The sequence below is a fragment of the Lampris incognitus genome, chromosome 11 (assembly GCF_029633865.1).
Source record: "Lampris incognitus isolate fLamInc1 chromosome 11, fLamInc1.hap2, whole genome shotgun sequence".
NCBI classification, from domain to species: domain Eukaryota; kingdom Metazoa; phylum Chordata; class Actinopteri; order Lampriformes; family Lampridae; genus Lampris; species Lampris incognitus.
The window spans coordinates 1,202,665-1,227,737 of NC_079221.1; the positions used below are offsets into that span (position 1 = coordinate 1,202,665).

Genomic DNA, 25,073 nt, shown 5'->3' on the forward strand with positions numbered 1-25,073 from the left:
TTCTGCGGTTATTTTCCCTCTTTATATACGATCTCAGGTTCTCACTCTTACTATCTTCTATACAGTCTGTTGTTTTTACCTTACCTTATACAGTCTGGGGTTATTTTCCCTCTTTATATACGATCTCAGATTCTCACTCTACTATCTTATATACAGTCTGTTGTTTTTACCTTACCTTATACATTCTGGGGTTATTTTCCCTCTTTATATACGATCTCAGGTTCTCACTCTTACTATCTTATATACAGGCTGTTGTTTTTACCTTACCTTATACAGTCTGGGGTTATTTTCCCTCTTTATATACGATCTGAGGTTCTCACTCTTACTATCTTATATACAGGCTGTTGTTTTTACCTTACCTTATACATTCTGGGGTTATTGTCCCTCTTTATATACGATCTGAGGTTCTCACTCTTACTATCTTATATACAGGCTGTTGTTTTTACCTTACCTTATACATTCTGGGGTTATTTTCCCTCTTTATATATGATCTGAGGTTTTCACTCTTACTATCTTATATACAGTCTGTTGTTTTTACCTTACCTTATACATTCTGGGATTATTCTCCCTCTTTATATACGATCTGAGGTTTTCACTCTTACTATCTTCTATACAGTCTGTTGTTTTTACCTTACCTTATACATTCTGGGTTTATTTTCCCTCTTTATATACGATCTGAGGTTCTCACTCTTACTATCTTATATACAGGCTGTTGTTTTTACCTTACCTTATACATTCTGGGGTTATTTTCCCTCTTTATATACGATCTGAGGTTTTCACTCTTACTATCTTATATACAGTCTGTTGTTTTTACCTTACCTTATACATTCTGGGGTTATTCTCCCTCTTTATATACGATCTGAGGTTTTCACTCTTACTATCTTATATACAGTCTGTTGTTTTTACCTTACCTTATACATTCTGGGGTTATTCTCCCTCTTTATATACGATCTGAGGTTTTCAGTCTTACTATCTTATATACAGTCTGTTGTTTTTACCTTACCTTATACATTCTGGGGTTATTTTCCCTCTTTATATACGATCTCAGGTTCTCACTCTTACTATCTTATATACAGTCTGTCGTTTTTACCTTACCTTATACATTCTGGGGTTATTTTCCCTCTTTTTATACGATCTGAGGTTCTCACTCTTACTATCTTATATACAGTCTGTTGTTTTTACCTTACCTTATACAGTCTGGGGTTATTTTCCCTCTTTATATACGATCTGAGGTTTTCACTCTTACTATCTTATATACAGTCTGTTGTTTTTACCTTACCTTATACATTCTGGGGTTATTCTCCCTCTTTATATATGATCTGAGGTTTTCAGTCTTACTATCTTATATACAGTCTGTTGTTTTTACCTTACCTTATACATTCTGGGGTTATTCTCCCTCTTTATATACGATCTGAGGTTTTCACTCTTACTATCTTATATACAGTCTGTTGTTTTTACCTTACCTTATACATTTTGGGGTTATTCTCCCTCTTTATATACAATCTGAGGTTCTCACTCTTACTATCTTATATACAGTCTGTTGTTTTTACCTTACCTTATACATTCTGGGGTTATTTTCCCTCTTTATATACGATCTGAGGTTTTCACTCTTACTATCTTATATACAGTCTGTTGTTTTTACCTTACCTTATACATTCTGGGGTTATTTTCCCTCTTTATATACGATCTCAGGTTCTCACTCTTACTATCTTATATACAGTCTGTTGTTTTTACCTTACCTTATACAGTCTGGGGTTATTTTCCCTCTTTATATACGATCTGAGGTTTTCACTCTTACTATCTCATATACAGTCTGTTGTTTTTACCTTACCGTATGCATTCTGGGGTTATTTTCCCTCTTTATATACGATCTGAGGTTTTCTCTCTTACTATCTTATATACAGTCTGTTGTTTTTACCTTACCTTATACAGTCTGGGGTTATTTTCTCTCTTTATATGAGGTTTTCGCTCTTACTATCTTATATACAGTCTGTTGTTTTTACCTTACCTTATACATTCTGGGGTTATTTTCACCTCATTATGTACAATCTGCGGTAATGGTCACCCCATGTACACAGTCACTTTTGATTACTTGTACTCGTTTATTTACTGTTTGTACTTTTGTGTGAATTTATTACTTGGTGCCTTACAGTTTATCATTACTAGGTTTTGCAGAAGCCCAAACAGGTGCCGTAAGCATATATGTTAGGGATTTGACTCCCTGTGGCGTTAGCACTGGGTTCTCCATCGTTTGGGGACGGGGGCGTGGTAAGTGCTATGGGGAGGGGGGGGCAGTTTGATGTTAGAGCTGATCAGTCCGTGAGAGGTTAGTGCTCCTTTTTTCTGTGTTTGCTTGTCTTCCTGTGTTTATCCTTTTTTTTTCTTTTTTTTTTTGACCTTTTCTTCTTTTTCCCTTTCTAGAGCGGTGGGGGCGGGCCCCACGTTCTTTTTCCTCATATCCAAATACTCAATATATGGCCACTAATATTAGTAATTCAGGAATCCCTCATAGTGGTTCTTCTGTGAGGTTTGTGAGCTGGTATATTAAAGGCATGGGGAGCCCAATTAAGAGATTGAGAATATTTACTCATTTAAAACGACTTAAAGCTGACCTAGTATTTCTGCAGGAAACCCATATGCGAACCCAAGGACCAGGTCAGATTAAAATGCCCCTGGGTCTCTGAGGTGTTTCACTCAAATTTCAACTCTAAAGCCAGAGGGGTGGCCATTTTAGTTGATGTCAATTCAGTTTTCAGCTTCCAAAGTTATATCTGATAAAAATGGCAGCTATTTAATCATCTCATTTATGCCCCAAATTTCGACGACCCAGACTTTATGAGTAAGCTATTTGAGCGTCTCGCATCATTGAATAATAACCTGCTTACAGTCGGAATGGACATTAATTGTGTAATTGACCCCAATCTAGACTGCTCTAACCCACAAACCCTGACCCCATCATCAATGTCGAGGTCAGTTTCTGATTTCATGTCTAAGAATGGTTGCATTGATCCTTGGAGAGTCTACAACTCCCACACCAAGAAATATTCTTTTTTTTTTTTTTTACAGATGCATCAGTCTTTCTCTTGTATTGATTATTTTTTCATTGATGCCAAACTAATCTCCATAGTGTTGACTGTTAATTACCATCCTATTGTTATTTCTGATCATACCCCTCTTTCTTTAGATATCCAGTTCTCCTCACAACCTCGATACTCAGTTTGATGGAAGTTCAATACTTTGCTTCTCTCAGACAATAAATTCAATAAATTCTTCATAGCAGCTGCAATTGTTGAGTTTATTGCTATTAATTAGAACCAGATGGAACCAGTTTCTCGCTCACTGTTGTGGGAATCACTAAAAGCGTACCTTTGGGGTCCAATTATCTTCTACTCTGCACATTTGAATAAAACCCATAAAGCCAAACTGCAAGAGCTCTCTATTAATATTAGTAATTTGGACAACAACTTGCTACTTCTCCCTCTCCCAGTCTATTCAAACGCCGTGTTGAATTGCAGACTGAATTTGATCTCATCACAACCACTGATGCAGAGCACCTTCTTTTACGCTGTTGCGCCACATACTTCGAGCACGGCGATAAGGCAAGCCGCCCCCTAGCTCACCAACTATGTCGACAGGCAGCTTCGCGCATGATCCCTCAGATAAAAGATTCACTTGTCACACTGCATAGGGACCCCACAGTCATTAACTCTATATTTTGCACTTTCTACTCTTCTTTATATAAATCTGAATCTCCGTCTGACACCACTGAAATGCACTCTTTCTTAGATAGTCTCAATTTCCCCATGATAAACCCAGTTATTGGAGATGGGGCTTTTGCTGTTAGAGCCCCCACACTATGGAACTCTCTTCCTGCTAAGACAAACTACGTCTCTTGCTTCTTTTAAATCTCGTCTGAAAACTTTTCTTTTTATGCAAGCTTTTACAAATGTTTGATATTTGTTTTTATTTTTTACTGATTTTACTTTTACTCCTATTTGATCTTAATCTTATTCCTGCCTTATCTGGTTTTATCTGGGGGTTTTTGTTTTTTGTTTTGTTTTTGTTTTTTTGTATGAAGCACTTTGTAACATTGTTTTAGAAAGGGGCTATATAAATAAAATTATTATTATTAATATTATTATTGTTAAAGAACTTGAATTACCATTGATAGTAGAGGAAATCCCCCTTGCTATGAATACTATGCAAAATAATAAAGCTCCTGGCCCTGACAGATTTCCGGTTGAATTTTTTAGAAGATGTCAAGATAAACTGGCCCCACTATTGCATTCTGTATTACCCTTTTCCCACGGGCCAAAAAAACCCGCTAATATCCACCTTTGGTCAATGTAACATTGACCACCAAAGGCGGATGTTAGTGGGTTTTTTGGCCAGTGGGAAAAGGTTATGTATAACAAATCGCTGCCTTCTGGTTTTCTCTCTCCAACTTTAAGACAAGCCTCCATAAGTCTGCTTCTAGAAAAAATAAACAAAGACCCAAATCTCTGCAGCTCATACAGACCTCTTTCCTTAATAAATGTGGATGCTAAGATCCTTGCTAAGGCCTTGGTCCATTTCTTCAAAAATATTCTCCCAGATGTTGTCTCAGATGAGCAAACCGGATTTATAAAGGGGCGCCAGCTGTTCTATAATGTCCGTACCCTCTTAAATATTATCTATTTTAAAACTTCAACAACAACCCCTGAAGTAGTGATCTCAGTCGATGCTGAAAAAGCATTCAACGGGGTTGAATGGGATTACTTGTTTACTGCATTAAGTAAATTTGGACTGGGAAATGTATTCATTTCATGGCTACGGCTCCTTTATATGTCCCCACAAGCTAGTATCACCACCAATGGCATTCAATCCAGTTTTTTCACTTTATCTCATGGCACCCACCAAGGTTGTCCCTTATCCCCCCTATTATAGGCATTAGCAATAGAGCCCTTGTCAGTCTTTCTGAGATCTTCTTCCACTTTCACTGGGATTTCCACTTTCACTGGGATATCACGTTTGGGCATGGAACTTAAGCTTTCACTCTATGCTGATGATTTGCTGTTGTATGTCTCAAATCCAAATCACCAGCACTTCTCTCCGGTTTTCAGAGATTTGGCTCATTTTCAAGCTACAAAGTAAATATCTCCACGAGTGAATGCTATCCTATTAATGCTTTGGCAGTACAACTCAATCAGTCTGATATCACTTTCAAATTGAGTCCCTCCGGCTTTAAGTATCTGGGGATAAATGTAACCGGGAAACTGACCTCACTTTTTTTGGCTAATTTCTCCCCTTTGGTGTCTATAATTAAATCTGACCTTCAAAGATGGGATAGTTTACCTGTCTTTGATTGGTAGAATTAACACAGTTAAAATGAATATTTTGCCCAATTTTTATTTCTGTTCCAATGTCTCCCCCTTTTCTGCCGGAACGTTTTTTTTTTTTTTAACAATGAATCAAGCCATTTCTGGCTTTTTTATGGTGTGGAAAGGCACCCAGAATCAGTAAATCGATTCTTTAGAGATGCAAATTCAATGGTGGACTTTCTCTGCCAAGTTTCCAGATGTATTATTGGGCGACACACATTCAAAAAATTTCACATTGGCTTAATTCAACAGATCTGCCATGGTCAAGTTAGAGGCACAGTCCTGTGTTTCATCTTCCCTAAGTGCTCAGCTTAACTCCCCTATTCCAACCAACCACTCTGGCTTTACAAATAACCAAGTGGTACATTCCACTCTCAAAATTTGGTATCAGTTCAGGAGGCATTTTAAATTTATTTCGGCACCCACTTTAGCTCCTGTACTAAAGAATCATTTATTTCGACCCTTGTCTACAGACTCCACCTTTTCTGTATGGCACGACAAAGGCCTGAAATTTTTTAAAGATCTGTATAAGGACAGTATCTTTCATAGTTTTGCAGATCTATCATGTGAATTTCATCAACAACCTTCTCATCTCTTGTTATTTTCAAATTAGGCACTGTGTTAAATCTTTGTTTCCACTTTTCCCCTCCTTTCCTCCGAGTCAACCCTGGGATGAGTTTCTCAGCACCGATCCCCATCAAAAGTCACTCATTTCGAAGGTTTATAACAGACTTCTGTCATGTAACAGGTCACCAGCCACTAAAGTCAAGGCTGCCTGGGAGCTTGAACTGGGCTTGAACCTGGATGATGACTGGTGGGATGTTGCTCTTAACAAAATTCACACAAGCTCAACTTGTGCTCGACTCACTCATACAGTTCAAGGTACTATTTAGGTTCATTTTTCCAAAGCACAATTGTCACAAATTTATCCCAATATCACCGACGGTTGCGATAAATGTCATGCTTCATCCTGCAATCTCACCCATATGTTCTACTCCTGTCCTTTATTATTTTGTTTTTGGCAGAACTACTGTGATACTATGTCAAAAATACTTTCAAAAAGTATAAAAGTCTCTCCTCATATTGCCATATTTGGGCTCCCAGAAGGTTACTACCAATTCACCTCCAAGCAGTTAGATGTTCTAGCTTTCACTTCCTTACTGGCAAGACGCCACCTTCTTCTCCACTGGAAGTCTGAAAAAGCTCCCTCCAGTGCTCAGTGGCTCAGGGATGCCATGTCCTTTCTTAAGCTAGAGAAGATCACATATGCTGTGAGAGGTCACTCTGATAACTTCTATGGCAGATGGCAACCCTATTTGATGTTTTTTAACTCTTCAATCTCCCTCTCCTGATTAATCCCCCCCTCCCTTTTTTCCTGTTCTTCTGCTCTTTTTTTTTTTCTTATGGTTGGGTTGATTTATTAATTGATTTGCTTGCTTCATAAATGTGTTCTTGTTTTTTTCTTTTGTAGATACTACAAAAATGTTTAATAAAACCATATATAAAAAAATCTATATTTGGCAGCAGTGTCTCAGATAATGCATTGCAAGAAGTATTATGATATATTCCAGTATCGATATTTTGTCCCAAACCTAATATTGACAGAGAAGTTGCTGTTGTCCTGCTCAGTCTTCCTCATAATGCCTGCACATACCAGAATGCATTGTGTGCAAGCTTCTTTGTTATCGTCCATAAAATCTTCTGTGCAAGTGTTGTGGGACGTCATTTACACCAATGGAAAGGTTGCTTAGTTGAAAGAATGAGGATAGTTGTTTTTTTTTTACAGTATATTTAGAGTAGATTAGAGTATTAGAAACTCTGCTATGCTGTAGTTATTCTGGCCACCATGGCAGTGACAAAAAAACTTTCACTGCTACTCCAAAGATGAAGAAACAATCGGGAACAACTGCAGGTGTTTTTCATGTGCCTTCCCTGTGAGATAGACAGAGATAAGGTTGAAAGTTGGCGAATTCTCCCTTTTAACAGCTCATGACAGCCACACGCTGCTTGGTTTTATGACTATCTCAAAATGACCTTTAGGGATCTTGGATTACACAGTATCTTAAAAACTGTTTGACACTTTATGGTTTCCTTCTTCTGCAGGGAAAGCACTCCAGAGTTATGAAGGCAGTGTGTCCAGCCTTCGATGCTAGTGTGGCAGTAAACTAAGCAGCATTGCATTTCTAAACCATCAATATGAATGACCATTGTGCACCAGACTGTCAAAAGAACAAACTCCATTTCCTAATTGCAGAATCTCATGCAACCTCGTTTTTGTTCCCTCCACCCCTCTCTCCCTCCCTCCTCCCCATCTGGTTTTGTAGGAGATCGTGGACAAAGATGGCAACGGCAAGCTCCTCTCCTTCACAATCCCCTCTCTGTCCAAACCATCGATATATCATGAGGTGGGACGGCTTTCTATTTTCTCCTTGCTACTCAAATTATATCATTTCTGTCTACTTTATTTTTTAAATTTCATTCTCTTTACTCAGAATTCTTTTTCTCATTCACTCATTCTGTCTCCTTTTCTATCGTCTTCTTGGCAAGACTCGTTTTGTCCCTATTTTTTTTTCTCTCTGTCCTTCATCTCTCTCTCTCTCTCAACTTTTTTCTCCCCTGTTGTCTTGCCCTTTCTCCGACTGAAAGAGCCAGACTTGTTAAAGTGGCCATCTGGAAGGTGGCTCCTGCCTACGGCCCAGCACAGGGGGAGCCCTTTTTCCATTAGTCTCACCTCTGGGGCTTGTCTGCTCCTGTGTCAGTCCTTCTGTCAATTGCTCTTAAGCCCCCCATCTAACTTGGTGGTCATCAGGGTTGATTACTCCCAGTTCAGCCCACCTAGCCACTGGGTTTGAAAAAGTCAGGTTTCAGAAAAATTGTGGTGTGGGAATTTTGGAAAGTCCCTGTTAAATGCAGGAGAATCAATGCTCTACAAAAAGAGAATAATTATGGTTGCCTTTTTCTGCACCCATTAAATGAAAAAGTGATCTCTCTCTCTCTCTCTCTCTCTCTCTCTCTCTCTCTCTCTCTCTCTCTCCCTCTCTCTGTGTGCATTAGTTTGTTTCTCTGAATTTAGATTTGCATCTCTCTATTACGTGCTCGATGAGGGCATGTGTCATTTTGAGCTGAAATTCATTAGTAGGCAGTTTAATGGGACACACTAACGTTGGACCATTTACCTCGTGCTAAAAGAAGAGTTGTTTTGCTTGCTTGATTTTTTTTTTTTATGCTAGCCAGAAAAATGGTTATGTACACATCCATGTGCAATTTTATGTGTGGCACTCACACATGTGCATACGTGGACCCCCATAGACCCCACCTCAACCTCCTTCCCTCATCTCAGCAGAACGGGCGGAGTGTTGATGAGAGCATTGTGTGTGGCGTGAGCTGAAGGTGATTTATTGCTGTAATTACAAGCTTGAGAAGCTCTGCTCCCCATGCCTGCCGCATGATGTGCACATCTCCAGACTAGGACTCATCTCTGCATGTCACGTAGCCTTATCTCCAGGCGTCCAGCACTAGAATGACTTAATCCCCTTGCCACATACCCAAGCACAAACACACACACACCGTCCCCTGCTGAGACATCTGCAATATCAAAAAAAGGGAAACTAATTCATTTGAATTAAGGGGAGACCTCTGCTCTTCACATCGTCAGAATGACTAATCCTGGACTTAACACTGCGCACCCTCACCTGCTCCTCGAGTTGGATTTCTGCTTTCTCATTGGCTGTTCCTCAGTCATTCGTTGTTGTTGGTGTTCTCCGCTAATATGTGGCTCTCTTCTTCTTTTTTTACTCTCTTCCCCTCCGTTTCCCTTGGCAAACTCTTCTGCCGTAGGCATCCAATCATCTAGAACCTTCTGTTTAAATGCTTGGTACCCTAACTGGCAGGTGATTAAAAGAAGTGAGCAGATGTGAGTGTGACTGTCCTAAATTTGACTAGACAAATGAATTGGGCCAGCAGAAGGATGCCGATCTCTGCCAGTAACAAGCCATTCAGTAGATGGAGAGTCTGGCAGTGGTTCTTGATGCCCTTTTCAACCAGTGGTCATTTGAGGATTACAATCATAATAATGTACCACAGCGCAAAAGCCCCCTGATGTTCAGCCAGGCCATGATGGTAAAGGTACCTAAAGGGGCGATGTGTCATATTTCTGCTGCCCTGGCATGATATTCCTAATAAAGATCAGTAGGGGTTTCTGGATTTTAGTCATTGAAACAAAAGTCCCTCAGAAAATGACAAATCACCACTCCCTAGATTTCTGTATGCACTGTGACAAAAAATTCTGTGTTCAAATAACTGGAGTAGTGGTGCCAATGTAAATAAATGTGAAAATTAATCAATGGTGAGGCCCCCTACTTGTGTACGGAATTTTCAACTCATTCTGGCTCCCGTTCCTGTTGCCTGGTCTAAAAAAGCCTCAATATGTCCTGATCCACTTCCCTACTCTGTGATTTGGTCTTTAAATAAATAAGAGAGATATCAGGACAGATACCTGTTGGTCCTATTGAATACACGGGAGCCTATCCTGAGATGTTTTGAGGTTTATATGAAGCTGTGCACCGCCTCAGATCACAGTGAACGATCAAATGAGGACATCTGAGAATGGTTTCTGTTTGAGTCGGCTTGTCTATTTTGAATTGTAGATTTTACTCACCTTTCTGAACGAAAGGTCAGTATCTGGGTGGAAATTTCACATAGCCCCTAACAACACCGTCAGCCCGTTACCTCCAGCTTGGTCGGGCGTCCCTACAGACACAATTGGCCGTGTCTGTGGGTGGGAAGCCGGATGTGGGTGTGTCCTGGTGGCTGCACTAGCGCCTCCTCTGGTTGGTCGGGCTGCCTGTTCAGGAGGGAGGGGTAACTGGGGGGAATAGCGTGATCCTCCCACACGCTACGTTCCCCTGGTGAAACTCCTCACTGTCAGGTGAAAAGAAGTGGCTGCTGACTCCACATGTTTTGGAGGAGGCATGTGGTAGTCTGCAGCCCTCCTGGATCAGCAGAGGGGGTGGAGCAGCGACTGGGACGGCTCAGAGGAGTGGGGTAATTGGCCAAGTACAATTGGGGAGGGAAAAAAAGGGGGGGAGAAAAATGTGAAAGAAAGGCAAGGCGATCATGCCTCTTTTTTTTGTTTTTTACCCTTGTTTTTCATTCCACCACCGGCTGTTCCGCTGGGTCGTGGTCAGTAATCGCCCCTCGTCCTGCTCTGGGAAGCCCATTCACCGCTTCTGCAACAGGAACAGCAGAGTGTTAATAACCTTTCACCCACACTCATCTGTACCAGCAACAATAGATGAGTTTTTAATAGATATTCAAATAAATTCAAGTATTCAAACGTCATGTGTTTCTCTGTGCCGTGGGGTGTGTGTGTGTTTTGTGTGTCTTGTGTATGTGGGTGTCTGCTGTGTTATGTTCATTTGGAGGGCTTTGATTTTGTGTGTGTATTCAAATGCTGTGTGTGTGTCTGTGTTGATTTCTGTGTGATGTATGCTCGGGTGTCTGGCATGTGTTTTTGGGGGTCTGTGGATTACGTGTGTGTGTCTGCATGCAGCCTTCCAGCCTGGGATCCATGGCACTGACAGAGGGGGCGCTCTGTCAACATGATCTGATCCGAGTGGTGTACAGCAGCCTCCACCCTCAGAGAGAGACCTTCACTGCACAGAACAGGTATGTGTCAGTCAGCCAGCTGACTGAGTGACTGACTTACTGGCTGACTGAATGACTGGCTTACTGGCTGACTGGCTGACTGAGTGACTGACTTACTGGCTGACTGAGTGACTGACTTACTAGCTGACTGAATGACTGAGTGACTGGCTGACTGAGTGACTGACTTACTAGCTGACTGAATGACTGAGTGACTGGCTGACTGAGTGACTGACTTACTGGCTTACTTACTGACTGAGTGACTGACTTACTGGCTGACTGAGTAACTGACTTACTGGCTGACTGAGTGACTGACTTACTGGCTGACTGAGTGACTGACTTACTGGCTTACTGGCTGACTGAGTAACTGACTTACTGGCTGACTGAGTGACTGACTTACTGGCTGATTGAGTGACTGACTTACTGGCCGACTGAGTGACTGACTTACTGGCTGACTGACTTACTGGCTTACTGGCTGACTGAGTGACTGAGTAACTGACTTACTGGCTGACTGAGTGACTAACTTACTGGCTGACTGGTTGACTGACTTACTGGCTGACTGACTGAGTAACTGACTTACTGGCTGACTGAGTAACTGAGTGACTGGCTGACTGAGTGACTGACTTACTGAGTGACTGGCTGACTTACTGGCTGACAGAGTGACTGGCTGACTGAGTGACTGACTAACTGGCTGACTGAGTAACTGACTTACTGACTGACTGAATAACTGACCAACTGGCTGACTGAGTGACTGACTTACTGGCTGACTGAGTAACTGAAACGTCCACACACTTTCAGGTCTCCTGTGCACAGCACATTACAGAGTTGAGACAGACTAGGAATATCATGACATCGCAAGTGTGGCTCTTGTCCCACACGTCATCCTCTCTCTCCCTCTTCTCCCCTTCTCGCCCTCTCTCTCTCCCGCTCCCCCCGTCTCTCTCTCTCTCTTCTCTGCTTCTCTCCCTCTCCCCCCATCTCTCTCCCTCTCTCCCTTTCTCTCTCCTTCTCTCCCTCTCTCCCCCTCTCTGTCTCCCTCTCTCTCTCCCTCTCCCCCCGTCTCTCTCCCTTTGTCTCTCTTCATATAAAGCAAAAAGCACATAGGGAGGGAGGTATTTAAGAAGGAGAGTCTTGTTGTTTTCCTTGCACGTCTCGCTCCCTTGTCAAAAGAAAAGGACCCTCTTTAGATAATCAGGGTACAGCCCTCGGTCCTCTGGCCGAGTCGCACAAGCCTGAAAGCTTTTTTGGCTCACACATTATCTCTGTTCCTGTGGATGAATGATCATCTTTGCATAATAATGAGGCTCGCTGGAATCATGCTCAGGCTGGAAAAACACACATGCATGTACTACTACTACTACTACTACTACTACAGTGATTTGGTATGGAAATCTGATTTAAGAGCCGCATAACACACGTGCATGTACATGCACTATGAATACACACACACACACACACACACACACACACACATATATATATATATATATATATATATCACAGCGCAGGCAAGCGCGAATGGAGCTTTTCACACACACCCCTCTCCCCTCCCCCCCTCGCACCCCGACCACCCTCAATCGAATTAAAAATAAAAATCCTAATGTTAAAAAATGCTTCGCAGAAAGTTTGTTACAAAACTTGCCAGTGCAGCTATATATAAAACTGCTAAAATCGGTAAAATGGCGATTTTGAAGGCATTAAAAATCAACCTTAAAGTTGAGCAATTGGGCCGAAATTTGTTTTGGTAACTCTTGTGGTATATATCTACTTCGTCACAAAAAATTAAGTCTATAAGTTCTTTGCTTTTTGTATACCAGCAGGTTGAAAAAAACGTAATTGTCTGTGCCTATACATGTATGTATGTATGTATGTATGTATGTATGTACACTACCGTTCAAAAGTTTGGGATCACCCAAACAATTTTGTGTTTTCCATGAAAAGTCACACTTATTCACCACCATATGTTGTGAAATGAATAGAAAATAGAGTCAAGACATTGACAAGGTTAGAAATAATGATTTGTATTTGAAATAAGATTTTTTTTACATCAAACTTTGCTTTCGTCAAAGAATCCTCCATTTGCAGCAATTACAGCATTGCAGACCTTTGGCATTCTAGCTGTTAATTTGTTGAGGTAATCTGGAGAAATTGCACCCCACGCTTCCAGAAGCAGCTCCCACAAGTTGGATTGGTTGGATGGGCACTTCTTGCGTACCATACGGTCAAGCTGCTCCCACAACAGCTCAATGGGGTTCAGATCTGGTGACTGCGCTGGCCACTCCATTACCGATAGAATACCAGCTGCCTGCTTCTGCTCTAAATAGTTCTTGCACAATTTGGAGGTGTGTTTAGGGTCATTGTCCTGTTGTAGGATGAAATTGGCTCCAATCAAGCGCTGTCCACTGGGTATGGCATGGCGTTGCAAAATGGAGTGATAGCCTTCCTTATTCAGAATCCCTTTTACCCTGTACAAATCTCCCACCTTACCAGCACCAAAGCAACCCCAGACCATCACATTACCTCCACCATGCTTAACAGATGGCGTCAGGCATTCTTCCAGCATCTTTTCATTTGTTCTGCATCTCACAAACGTTCTTCTTTGTGATCCAAACACCTCAAACTTGGATTCATCCGTCCACAACACTTTTTTCCAGTCTTCCTCTGTCCAATGTCTGTGTTCTTTTGCCCATCTTAATCTTTTTCTTTTATTGGTCAGTCTCAGATATGGCTTTTTCTTTGCCACTCTGCCCTGAAGCCCAGAATCCCGCAGCCGCCTCTTCACTGTAGATGTTGACACTGGTGTTTTGCGGGTACTATTTAATGAAGATGCCAGTTGGGGACCTGTGAGGCGTCTGTTTCTCAAACTAGAGACTCTAATGTACTTATCTTCTTGCTCAGTTGTGCAACGCGGCCTCCCACTTCTTTTTCTACTCTGGTTAGAGCCTGTTTGTGCTGTCCTCTGAAGGGAGTAGTACACACCGGTGTAGGAAATCTTCAATTTCTTAGCAATTTCTCGCATGGAATAGCCTTCATTTCTAAGAACAAGAATAGACTGTCGAGTTTCAGATGAAAGTTCTCTTTTTCTGGCCATTTTGAGCGTTTAATTGACCCCACAAATGTGATGCTCCAGAAACTCAATCTGCTCAAAGGAAGGTCAGTTTTGTAGCTTCTGTAACGAGCTAAACTGTTTTCAGATGTGTGAACATGATTGCACAAGGGTTTTCTAATCATCAATTAGCCTTCTGAGCCAATGAGCAAACACATTGTACCATTAGAACACTGGAGTGATAGTTGCTTGAAATGGGCCTCTATACACCTATGTAGATATTGCACCAAAAACCAGACATTTGCAGCTAGAATAGTCATTTACCACATTAGCAATGTATAGAGTGTATTTCTTTAAAGTTAAGACTAGTTTAAAGTTATCTTCATTGAAAAGTACAGTGCTTTTCCTTCAAAAATATGGACATTTCAATGTGATCCCAAACTTTTGAACGGTAGTTTGTGTGTGTGTGTGTGTGTGTGTGTGTGTGTGTGTGTGTGTGTGTGTGTGTGTGTGTGTACAGGTGCATCTCAAAAAATTAGAATATTGTGGAAAAGTTCATTATTTTTCTTAATTTAATTCAAAAAGTGAAACTTTGATATATTCTAGATTCATTACACATAAAGTGAAATCTGTCAAGCCTTTTTTGTTTTAATCTTGATGATTACAGCTTACAACTCATGAAAATGAAAATCAAAAATCCAGTATCTCAAAATATTAGAATATTACATAAGACCAATCAAAAAAAGGATTCATCATACAGAAATGTTGACCTTCTGAGAAGTATGTTCATTTATTTACTCAATACTTGGTCGGGGCTCCTTTTGCACAAATTACAGCATCAACGCGGCGTGGCCTGGAGGCAGCCAGCCTGTGGCACTGCTGAGATGTTATGGAAGCCCAGGTTGCTTTGATAGTGGCCTTCAGCTCATCTGCATTGTTGGGTCTGGTGTCTCTCATCTTCCTCTTGACAATGGTTCAGGTCAGGCGAGTTGGCTGGCCAATCAAGCACAGTAATACCATGGTAGTTTTGGCACTGTGGGCAGGTGCCAAGTCCTGCTGGAAAATGAAATCAGCATCTCCATAAAGCTTGTCAGCATTGACTCTGGGTTTGATGAAACACAGTGGACCAACACCAGCAGATGACATGGCACCCTAAAGGCACCCTAAATCATCACTGACTGTGGAAACTTCACACTGGACTTCAAGCAACTTGGATTCTGTGCCTCTCCACTCTTCCTCCAGACTCTGGGACCTTGATTCCCAAATGAAATGCAACATTTACTTTCATCTGAAAAGAGGACTTTGGACCACTGACCAACGGTCCAGTTCTTTTTCTCCTTAGCCCAGGTAGGACGCTTCTGACGTTGTCTCTGGTTGAGGAGTGGCTTGACACTAGGAATGTAGCCCAGTTCCTGGGCACGTCTGTGTGTGGTGGCTCCACTCCTTGTGAAGCTCCCCCAGGTTCTTGAATCGGCCTTGCTTGACAATCCTCTCAAGGCTGTGGTCATCCCTGTTGCTTGTGCACCTTTTCCTACCACACTTTTCCCTTCCAGTCAACTTTCCATGGATATGCTTTGATACAGCACTCTGCGAACAGCCAGCCCTTTCTGCAACGACCTCCTGTGGCTCATGGGGTATTGTCAAGAGGAAGACGAGAGACACCAGACCCAACAATGCAGATGAGCTGAAGGCCACTATCAAAGCAACCTGGGCTTCCATAACATCTCAGCAGTGCCACAGGCTGGTTGCCTCCATGCCACGCCGCGTTGATGCAGTAATTTGTGCAAAAGGAGCCCCGACCAAGTATTGAGTGCATAAATGAACATACTTCTCAGAAGGTCGACATTTCTGTATGATGAATCCTTTTTTTGATTGGTCTTCTGTAATATTTTAAGATACTGGATTTTTGATTTTCATGAGCTGTAAGCCATAATAATCAAGATTAAAACAAAAGAGGCTTGACATATTTCACTTTATGTGTAATGAATCTAGAATATATGAAAGTTTCACTTTTTGAATTAAATTACGGAAAATAATGAACTTTTCCACAATATTCAATTTTTTTGAGATGCACCTGTGTGTATTTATGTATGTATACTGTCATGGACGCTTTTTGCAGAGCTTATTCCGAGGAAAGTATAACTAGCAGGGCTTAATCCGACCCCACGTTCGATAGATAATTGATTAAATTGTGGCGTGAGAGGGCTGAAAATTTTTCATCGGCCACTTTGACGTCACTGTGACGTCATCATTGTAGCGTTTTTAACGATTTTGAATACAAAAAACGCCACTTGTTCAAACCTAATTTACGGCCAGAAGGAGAAAGGTAGGATCGATTTTGAGACCATATTAGCAAAGGAAATTGTCTGAGCTTTCCAAAAATCACCCGAAATTTGCTCCCACCCCTTCAGAACACGTAATCACGTGACAAATTTCGCCATTTTTCAGCGCTTATGAGTTTCAAATAACCCAAACGGCGGCAGGCTTAATTGTGACTCTTTTGGGCTATGCTGTGACTTCTGGAGATGGGATGTTACTCCCAAGGCATGTTGACGTGGCGCAGGAACGTTTAGAACGTTGAACGTTGTCCCGCCGTAGGCCACGCCCTAAAACTCTTAAAAATCCTGTTTCTATTACCAATACCATCCTTCCGCTTAGAAATAGAAAGATGAGTATTTTGTAGGTTTTTAATTCTGCATAAATTGTGTCTGATTCTGCATTTCACCAATACTTATTTCAATGAATTTTATTTTAAAAATCATGATTGTTTGTTCTACTCAATGATAATTGGTTCTGAAGTGTATTGTAACGATCACGGAAGAATAAGCTCGCTAGCCCTTGGCTAACGGGTCGGACTCGTTAGTCGACTGGTTAACGTTGTCGTCCGCGGTGCGGGAAATCCGAGTTCGCGTCCGGGCAGTGGAGGTTCCCGAGTGGCCCCCCGAATTCGCTACGTTGGTGTCAGAAATGGGATGGTGAGATCGTGAGGCCATCGGAAGCGTTTCCCGAAGGAGGGGGATAGTGTAACAATCACGGATGAATAGGCTCGGTAGCCCTTGGCTAACGGGTCGGACCCTTTAGTTGACTGGTTAACGTTGTTGCCTGTGGTGCAGGAGCCCCAGGTTCGCGTCCTGGCTGTGGCGGTTCCCGAAGGAGGGGGATAATGTAACGATCACGGATGAATAGGCTTGGCTACCGAAGTCTGCTGAAAGAGGCATCACCTCAAAGGACAAAAAAATTGCATCGGATCTGAAATTAGACGACCGCATTGATGTCACCGCCCAGAAGCAAGCCTGTATTACCCTTAAAGACCACAAACCAAATTTTTTAAAACAAACCAACATGTAGGCTTATCAACCCCACCAAACCCGAAATAGGTCAGCTAAGCAAAAGAAATTATTGAAAATATAAATCGGACGATTCTGGAGAGGGTTTCCTTAAACCAGTGGAAGAACACCGACCAAGTATTGAAATGGTTTAGGGGCATAGATGACAAGAGCAGACATACGTTCATATGCTGAGATATTTGTGAGTTTTACCCCTCCATAACTAAAGAGCTACTAGACAAAGCTATTGAATTCGCCTCAACATGCACCAAAATATCCCACCAAGACAGAGACACAACAGCCCATGCTAAAGAGTCAATCTTATACCACAAGGGAATCCCACGGCAGAAGCAAGGTCACAGCAAATTTGACGTGACCATGGGCAGCTTGGACGGGGCAGAGACCTGTGAGCTAGTGGGCTTGTACTTGTTGTCTCCACTACAGATCCTGGACATCAACGTGGGGCTATATAGAGACGACGGGCAGGCAGTCTGCAACAAACCAGCAAGAGAAGTTGAGAGAATAAAAAAGAAAACGTGTAGTATATTTGCGAACAATGGACTAAAAATTTCAATTGAGGCTAACAAAAAACAGATTGACTTCCTTGACATCTCTTTAGATCTTAGAAATGGTACATACAGGCCATACATGAAGCCCAACAATATATTGCAATACATCCACAGAGAAAGCAATCATGCACCCTCCATTTTGAAAAATATCCCAGTGAGCATAAACAAAAGACTCTCATGTTTATCATCCAGCGAGGCCATCTTTAACGAAGCAGCCCCCCCGTACCAGGAAGCTTTACAAACATGTGGATATGATTTCAGACTTAAGTACAATCCACCACCAATTAGCGACAGCCAGCAACAACAACAACAAAAAGCGCAGCAGAAGGCGGAGCATCACCTGGTATAATCCTCCCTACAGTGACACCGTGTGGCCTCTAATATTGGAAAACTATTTTTCAAGCTTTTGGATGAGTGCTTTACCCCAGACCACCAATTGAGGAAAATATTCAACAGGAACACAGTCAAACTGAGCTACAGCTGCAGGCCAGATGATCAGCTGGTTATTTCATCCCACAACACAAGCACCATGGCCAAGACACACACCCCCTCACCACAACCAAGCACCTCCAACTGCAACTGCCGTGGTAAGGCATCGTGTCCCCTTCAAAGGAAAATGCCAGACAGAGGGAGTCATCTACCAGGCATCGGTGACAAGAGAAGACAACTGCAATATGGACACTTACGTGGGACTAACAGAGGGCCCTTTTAAAATGAGGTTTAACGCCCATATGAGTAGCTTCAGACATGAACATGCAAGACATGCAGCGGCCTTAAGCCGCCATATTTGGTCATTAGTAGACAAGAACATCAGTTATTCTGTCTCATGGAAAATCCTTACAAAGAGCAATGCATATTCAGTTAGGGGTAAAAGATGTGACCTGTGATGGCAGAAAAGCACAGGTTACAAGCCCCAGCCCCTTACCCCATTGGTTGTAATGTTTTCTATCCCTTCATTGGTTGCTGTGCATCATAAGTACCTACCCCATTGGTTGTTGTAGTTTGAATGTTTCCCCATCTGATTGGTCGCTGTCCAACCCAAATTAGGGGCGTGACGCTGGGCAACGCAAACTGTATGATTCTTTGTTGAACCACATTAGCAGCTGATGCGAGACGCACCAAACAGGCCTGTACTGCAATGCATTAAAATCTTTTTTTCCTGTATCCGTGTTGATATATATATATATATATATATATATATATATATATATATATATACACACACACACACATACATACACATACAATCATGTATGTGTACACACATATACATTGATATGCATGTATTCTTTTGTACGTACATACACAGAAAGATAAACGGGTTAACAGCACCAATGGAAATGATCATCGCTGGTGATGCAGGTTCTGCAGTGTGGAACGTGGCGTGTTAATTCTGGCCCTTTACCAGGGTGGCATGACCCTTGGCTATGGCAGACATAGAAGGCCATAAATTTAATCAATGGATTTCAGTTAGGACAGACTTCACACTTTGTTTTGAAATCTATTTGTGTGGCTGGATTTCAGATTGTGTTTATGAGAAGAGGGCCCATCATTCTTTAGTTAAATGGCCCCGCGATACACTGCCGGGCCATTCAACTGCTTTGTGCTTGTGCACATAATTACATTGACTTGTAAGCTAATATGTCCCAAAACATGCATGAACAAGGTTGATTATTTTTGAGTTTATTCGTATTCATGCTCACAGTTAACAACTGATTAGAAGCAGAATTTACATTAGTAAAAATAGAAATATATCTATACATGATTGTACATCATAAAAATAAAGCTATACATATTTCTATATCCACACAGGCACCCATACATTTGTACTCATGCATACGCATTATCAAATTATGATGCCAGGCTGGGTTTTTTGGAGAATTGATTCACACACAGGTCACAAACACACATATTGTCAGTGAGAGTTACACAAGAGCGTTACATTGCAGTAGTTTAGAGAGACCGCACATCGCTCAGCTCAGAGTAAGCACAAGTGCCTAGCAAACAGTTTGTTCACCAAGCCACTCAGCAGTCCGCTGAGTTAATTTAATACATTGCCTGAGCAACTCAAGTTAACTGTCTAAATTGTTTATGCTATGGCTGTTGCAAACAATATGATTTGAATGTATGTTGACAAAAAGGGCCGAGCAAAGGTTTTTAAATGTGCATGGTTAAATCTAGTCTGCAAACTTTCTTGCTGTTGTTCTTTTACTTTACTTTTACTTTATATGTGTTGGGATGCGTTATAGTAGAACTGGATACCGGATCTAAAAATGGCGCCTGTTCATTCCTATGAGAATTGCTCGCCTGGCGCATACACGGAAACAGTTTCTGGCTTCCGGGTTACTTCCGGGTACATGGGGGCCACTGAATATGCGCAGTAGTGTTGCTCCCATGGTGCCTGTAGGTCTGGGCTATGAGAAGGAGCGAGCCGCGTCCAGGATCCGGCGCTCCGGCGCCCTCATGCGGCCTGGTGGGTGCGTAGTGAGACCACTACGGGACTAGTCGCTACTTGAAACCGTGGATGTATTTAGACAAACGGCAAAAAACAAAGCGAAACAATGGCGTTCAAAACAAAGCCTAACAAGTGACCAACACATGTGACGCAAAACCACCAAGTCACCATAGTGTGTTGGTGTGTGAGAGGGCTCGGCTCGGCTCGGTTCTGTGTGCGTTACACGCCTTTACCCGACTAGTAAAGCAAACATCCTCCTTCCCCACGCGCGGCGTGACCCACCCACCGCGCGTGCACAATGCGCGTGCACAGCCGTGACGTCATGCAGGAAAACCGTTCTGGCTTTGGGAAACGTTTAAAAGGATGGAAAGCATTCCGTTATCCAAGCCGCTTATCGGAATTCGGGTGGCGGTGTGCTGGAGCCGGGCCCAGCAGTCATCGCGCGGTAGGTAGGGAGACACCCTGGCCAGGCCGCCGGTCCGGTCCATGTCGGGGCCACACATTCACACCCGGGGACGACTTAGTGCGGCCGACTCCCCTGGCCGACACGTCTTAGGGCAGAGGGAGGAAACCCATGCAGGCACGGCAAGGACGCGCAAACTCCACACACAGGACGACCCCCACGGCTGAACAGCCCCCCCGGGGTTCCAAGATGAAACCCCGGGGCTTAACAATGATCAATACAAAGAGGACTAACTGAGCATGATTACAGCTGCAGGTGTCCTGTCAGCGGTGCTGCAGGCGGCTCTTTTACAGTGGTGCTCTATGGGGGACATGCTTTTTGGGCCGCAGGGTTTGTTTGGTTTTTGCTGCAATACCGCGAGTGACCACTGGGGGAAATTGGCTGCCAGGCTGAGCGGCGGCGCCGTATCCAGTTCTACTTTAATACAGCCATGGTCAGGTCACATGATGAGAGTGCACAAGGCCGCACCTCTCACATCCTGGTTCTCTGTCATCTGTGGTTGTGTGCAGGTTTGAGGTGCTCTGTTTCCTCATGCTGTGTTACAACTCTGCAGTGGTCTACATGCCACTGTCCTCCTATCAGTCAGTCTGCAGAATGAGCTCACGGTAAGGAGAATGTGCTTGTGAAAAAAACATCTGAAATAATTTTGTCATGTCTATTATTATCATTATTATTGTTTTACGCTCAATTAATTTCCCCGGGAAGATATTGCAGTCGCCAGCCACTTTGTCTCTCCCCTCTGCCCTCCTTTAGATGTTATCATATCTTCCAGCCATGAACTGACCTGAACACTATGCCCCATCTGTGGTGGAATTTGATAAGCATGAGCCTTCATGGGGCTTTTGTTGGTGACTTCCGTGCTATTATTTAAGTGACCATTCATGGTGGAATACCTTTATAAGTCTGCTCCTTGTGAGGGAACTGAGATGTACCGAAAACAGGAAAAAAAAGATCAATGTGAATTTTTAAAATGTGAATCTCCCACGGTGTTCTACCCCAACATGAAAACAATTCAGGATATGAAGTCTTTCCAACTGTGGCCTAGCAAACAGACAGCGCCAAGAGCAAGTTATGTCTATGCAGACAACATGCTGAGACCAAGACAATAGGGTGCAATGTTAGGACTTGCCCATTCAATTTAGCTGCACAATTCAACTTTATCACTTAATCTTGTCGGAACTCTCTTGGGTAAAAGCTGTCTATATTTACACCCATAGATCCTCTTTGTGTATGTGATTCATGAAATAACTTGAATGTTCTCCCTCCCTTTCCTAGGTTGTGTGTATGTGGTTTCCCACGGCAGCAGCAGAAACTGTGGAAGGAGCCGTGTAACCGTGTGCTCCTGGACCCAGAGTTCATGGTCCAGATGCTGACAGCTGTCTATCATGCCATGTAAGTATCTCTAGGTGGCTTTCCTCTGTGACAGGGGTACATCCCTGTCATCCCTCCAATAGCTTATCAGGACTTAGGTAAAATCACCTCTGCAAAAATGGGTAAAATGGCTTCTGCAGTCTTCAAAGTAAAAAATAGGGAGGTGGAATGTCTGTTTGTTCCTCAAAACAGCACCACAAATGCACTATCTTGTCCCTGTAGCATCTGCAAAAGGCGTTCCTAATAACAAACAGTCACTCTGCATTGTGCACAGAGAGGCTAATTTGCATAATGCCACTCACTTTTGATCTTTTCCCACTGCAGGACCTCAGTGATAAGGGCAATCTAGATTCTAATTTCGCACAAGGTAGAGCAGAGATCTTTCCAACCTGTAGCACGAACACATCAGCGAAGACAGCAGCACTCAGCTGCACAGACTGATTAGATGGGCAGTGCATTATGGGAGCAGGTGATTTCATCCCTGTACAAGGACGGTCATTGCAAAGCAGATTAGAGTTGATGATAGCTTCTCCTTAGCGATGGCTGTTCTGACTGGGTTTTCCCTGGAATCATGACCACTATGGGCCATTTTATCAAGGAGAGCCGTAGAGTGAGTGCAGTTTACCACCCCTGAAAGAGGAAAAAAAAAGAAATTGTGAGTGAGTTGGAATATGGTGATATTCCCTAATCCCTTACTATAGCTCACCTTAACACCATTCACTGTCAGCACAAGCTCTCACCTTCACCAAGGGTGAAACCAAGCACACACTAACAGCAGATAAGCATTAATAAATAGCTCCACACATGTAGAGGGACCTTGGCACTCAGAGGGGACTTGGGGATTTAGGTTAATATGTCCCTCCCTAATGCTGCAGCTTTGTAGCGCCATATGAAGTGAGAGAGGGAGGGGTGAGGAAGGTGTGGAGCAAAATTGATTTGATGCATATTTAATTATTGTTTGAGACATATTTTCTATTGATATTGGACTTCCAGAACATCAGAGGACTCCATTTTTACCTCACCCATTCATTTCACTCTGTATGCATTCAGTCTCAAAGGAAAACCCATTGAGGTTGTCCCTGCCTGTTTGATTGTTCCATGTGCTGGCGGTGGGTCAAACTGAGTAGCAAGGTCTTTATTTGGACCTTGTGCTTTCACCTTCCTTTTTTGGGTGGGGGGGGGATTTTCCCCCCTTTTCTCCCTAATTGCATCCAGCCAATTACCCCACTCCTCTGAGCCGTCCCAGTCTCTGCTCTACTCCCTCTGCCAAGCCAGGGAGGGCTGCAGACTACCACATACCTCTTCCAATACATGTGGAGTCGCCAGCTGCTTCTTTTCACCTGACAGTGAGGAGTTTCACCAGGGGGATGTAGCACGTGGGAGGACCACGCTATTCCCCCCAGTTCCCCCTCCCCCCTGAACAGGCGCCCCGACCGACCAGAGGAGGCGCTAGTGCAGCGACCAGGACACATACCCACATCCGGCTTCCCACCCACAGACACGACCAATTGTGTCTGTAGGGATGCCCGACCAAGCCGGAGGTAACACAGAGAAGCTAAAATTATACCCCCAATAAACTCACTGTAGGCACTGTGAGAGAAGCTAAAATTATGATAACCTTAAGTAAATGCTCATGAGTCTCAATGAGTGGAGGTATAAAAAAGTTCTATTATCTTAATCAGTGGCGTGACTTTTTTGTTAATGGTGAGGGGTTCTGAGTCAAAAAGGTCAGCATGGTGTCCGGTAGCATGCCACATAACCACAACATCCCTAGTTTGATTCCAACCAGTGACCTTTGTTGCATGTCGTACCCATCCCTCTCTCCCCTTGTGTCTTTTCTGCTGCTTCACTATCCTCTATCCAATGAAGGCAAAATTTAAAAAAAAAAATGCCAGCATACAATTACAGTTTCTGTATGACAACAGCATTTAAATACAAGATTAAATATGTCGTTATTGAGTGAGTGTTTTTCTTTTTATCCCTTTCCTGAGACTTCAAGTTCAGGACGTTACCACCCATGTATTTCCAATTAGAGCCTTAGATCTTGCTTTTTACGTTCCTCGTCTGTGAGCATGCCAAGCTAATTCATGTTCTTCCCATACGACATCCCTCTTGGTATAAACAGTCCAAGCCAGCAGGCAGATTTTTGACTAACAGTAATGTGTGGTGGTGGACTGCGGAGCACCCTGAATGGTGGTGGACTGCGGAGCACCCTGAATGGTGGTGGACTGCGGAGCTGTGGAGCACCCTGAATGGTGGTGGACTGCGGCGCTGTGGAGCACCCTGAATGGTGGTGGACTGTGGACTGCGGAGCACCCTGAATGGTGGTGGACTGCGGAGCTGTGGACCACCCTGAATGGTGGTGGACTGCGGAGCTGTGGAGCACCCTGAATGGTGGTGGACTGTGGACTGCGGAGCACCCTGAATGGTGGTGGACTGTGGACTGCGGAGCACCCTGAATGGTGGTGGACTGCGGAGCACCCTGAATGGTGGTGGACTGCGGAGCACCCTGAATGGTGGTGGACTGTGGACTGCGGAGCACCCTGAATGGTGGTGGACTGCGGAGTACCCTGAATGGTGGTGGACTGTGGACTGCGGAGCACCCTGAATGGTGGTGGACTGCGGAGTACCCTGAATGGTGGTGGACTGTGGACTGCGGAGCACCCTGAATGGTGGTGGACTGTGGACTGCGGAGCACCCTGAATGGTGGTGGACTGTGGACTGCGGAGCACCCTGAATGGTGGTGGACTGCGGAGTACCCTGAATGGTGGTGGACTGTGGACTGCGGAGCACCCTGAATGGTGGTGGACTGTGGACTGCGGAGCACCCTGAATGGTGGT

At 43.3% G+C, this 25,073-nt stretch overlaps 1 protein-coding gene across 1 annotated transcript in view; it reads left to right on the forward strand.

Annotated features, from left to right (window-relative positions):
- The window catches only part of LOC130120700 (hyccin 2), a 147,186-nt gene that overhangs the window by 113,480 nt on the left and 8,633 nt on the right, over positions 1–25,073 (forward strand). Inside the window, exons 7-10 of the mRNA XM_056289390.1 lie at positions 7,685–7,765; positions 10,912–11,027; positions 21,372–21,467; positions 22,138–22,254. Of these exons, the coding sequence (XP_056145365.1) occupies positions 7,685–7,765; positions 10,912–11,027; positions 21,372–21,467; positions 22,138–22,254 (410 nt within the window). The remainder of the gene's footprint in view (positions 1–7,684; positions 7,766–10,911; positions 11,028–21,371; positions 21,468–22,137; positions 22,255–25,073) is intronic.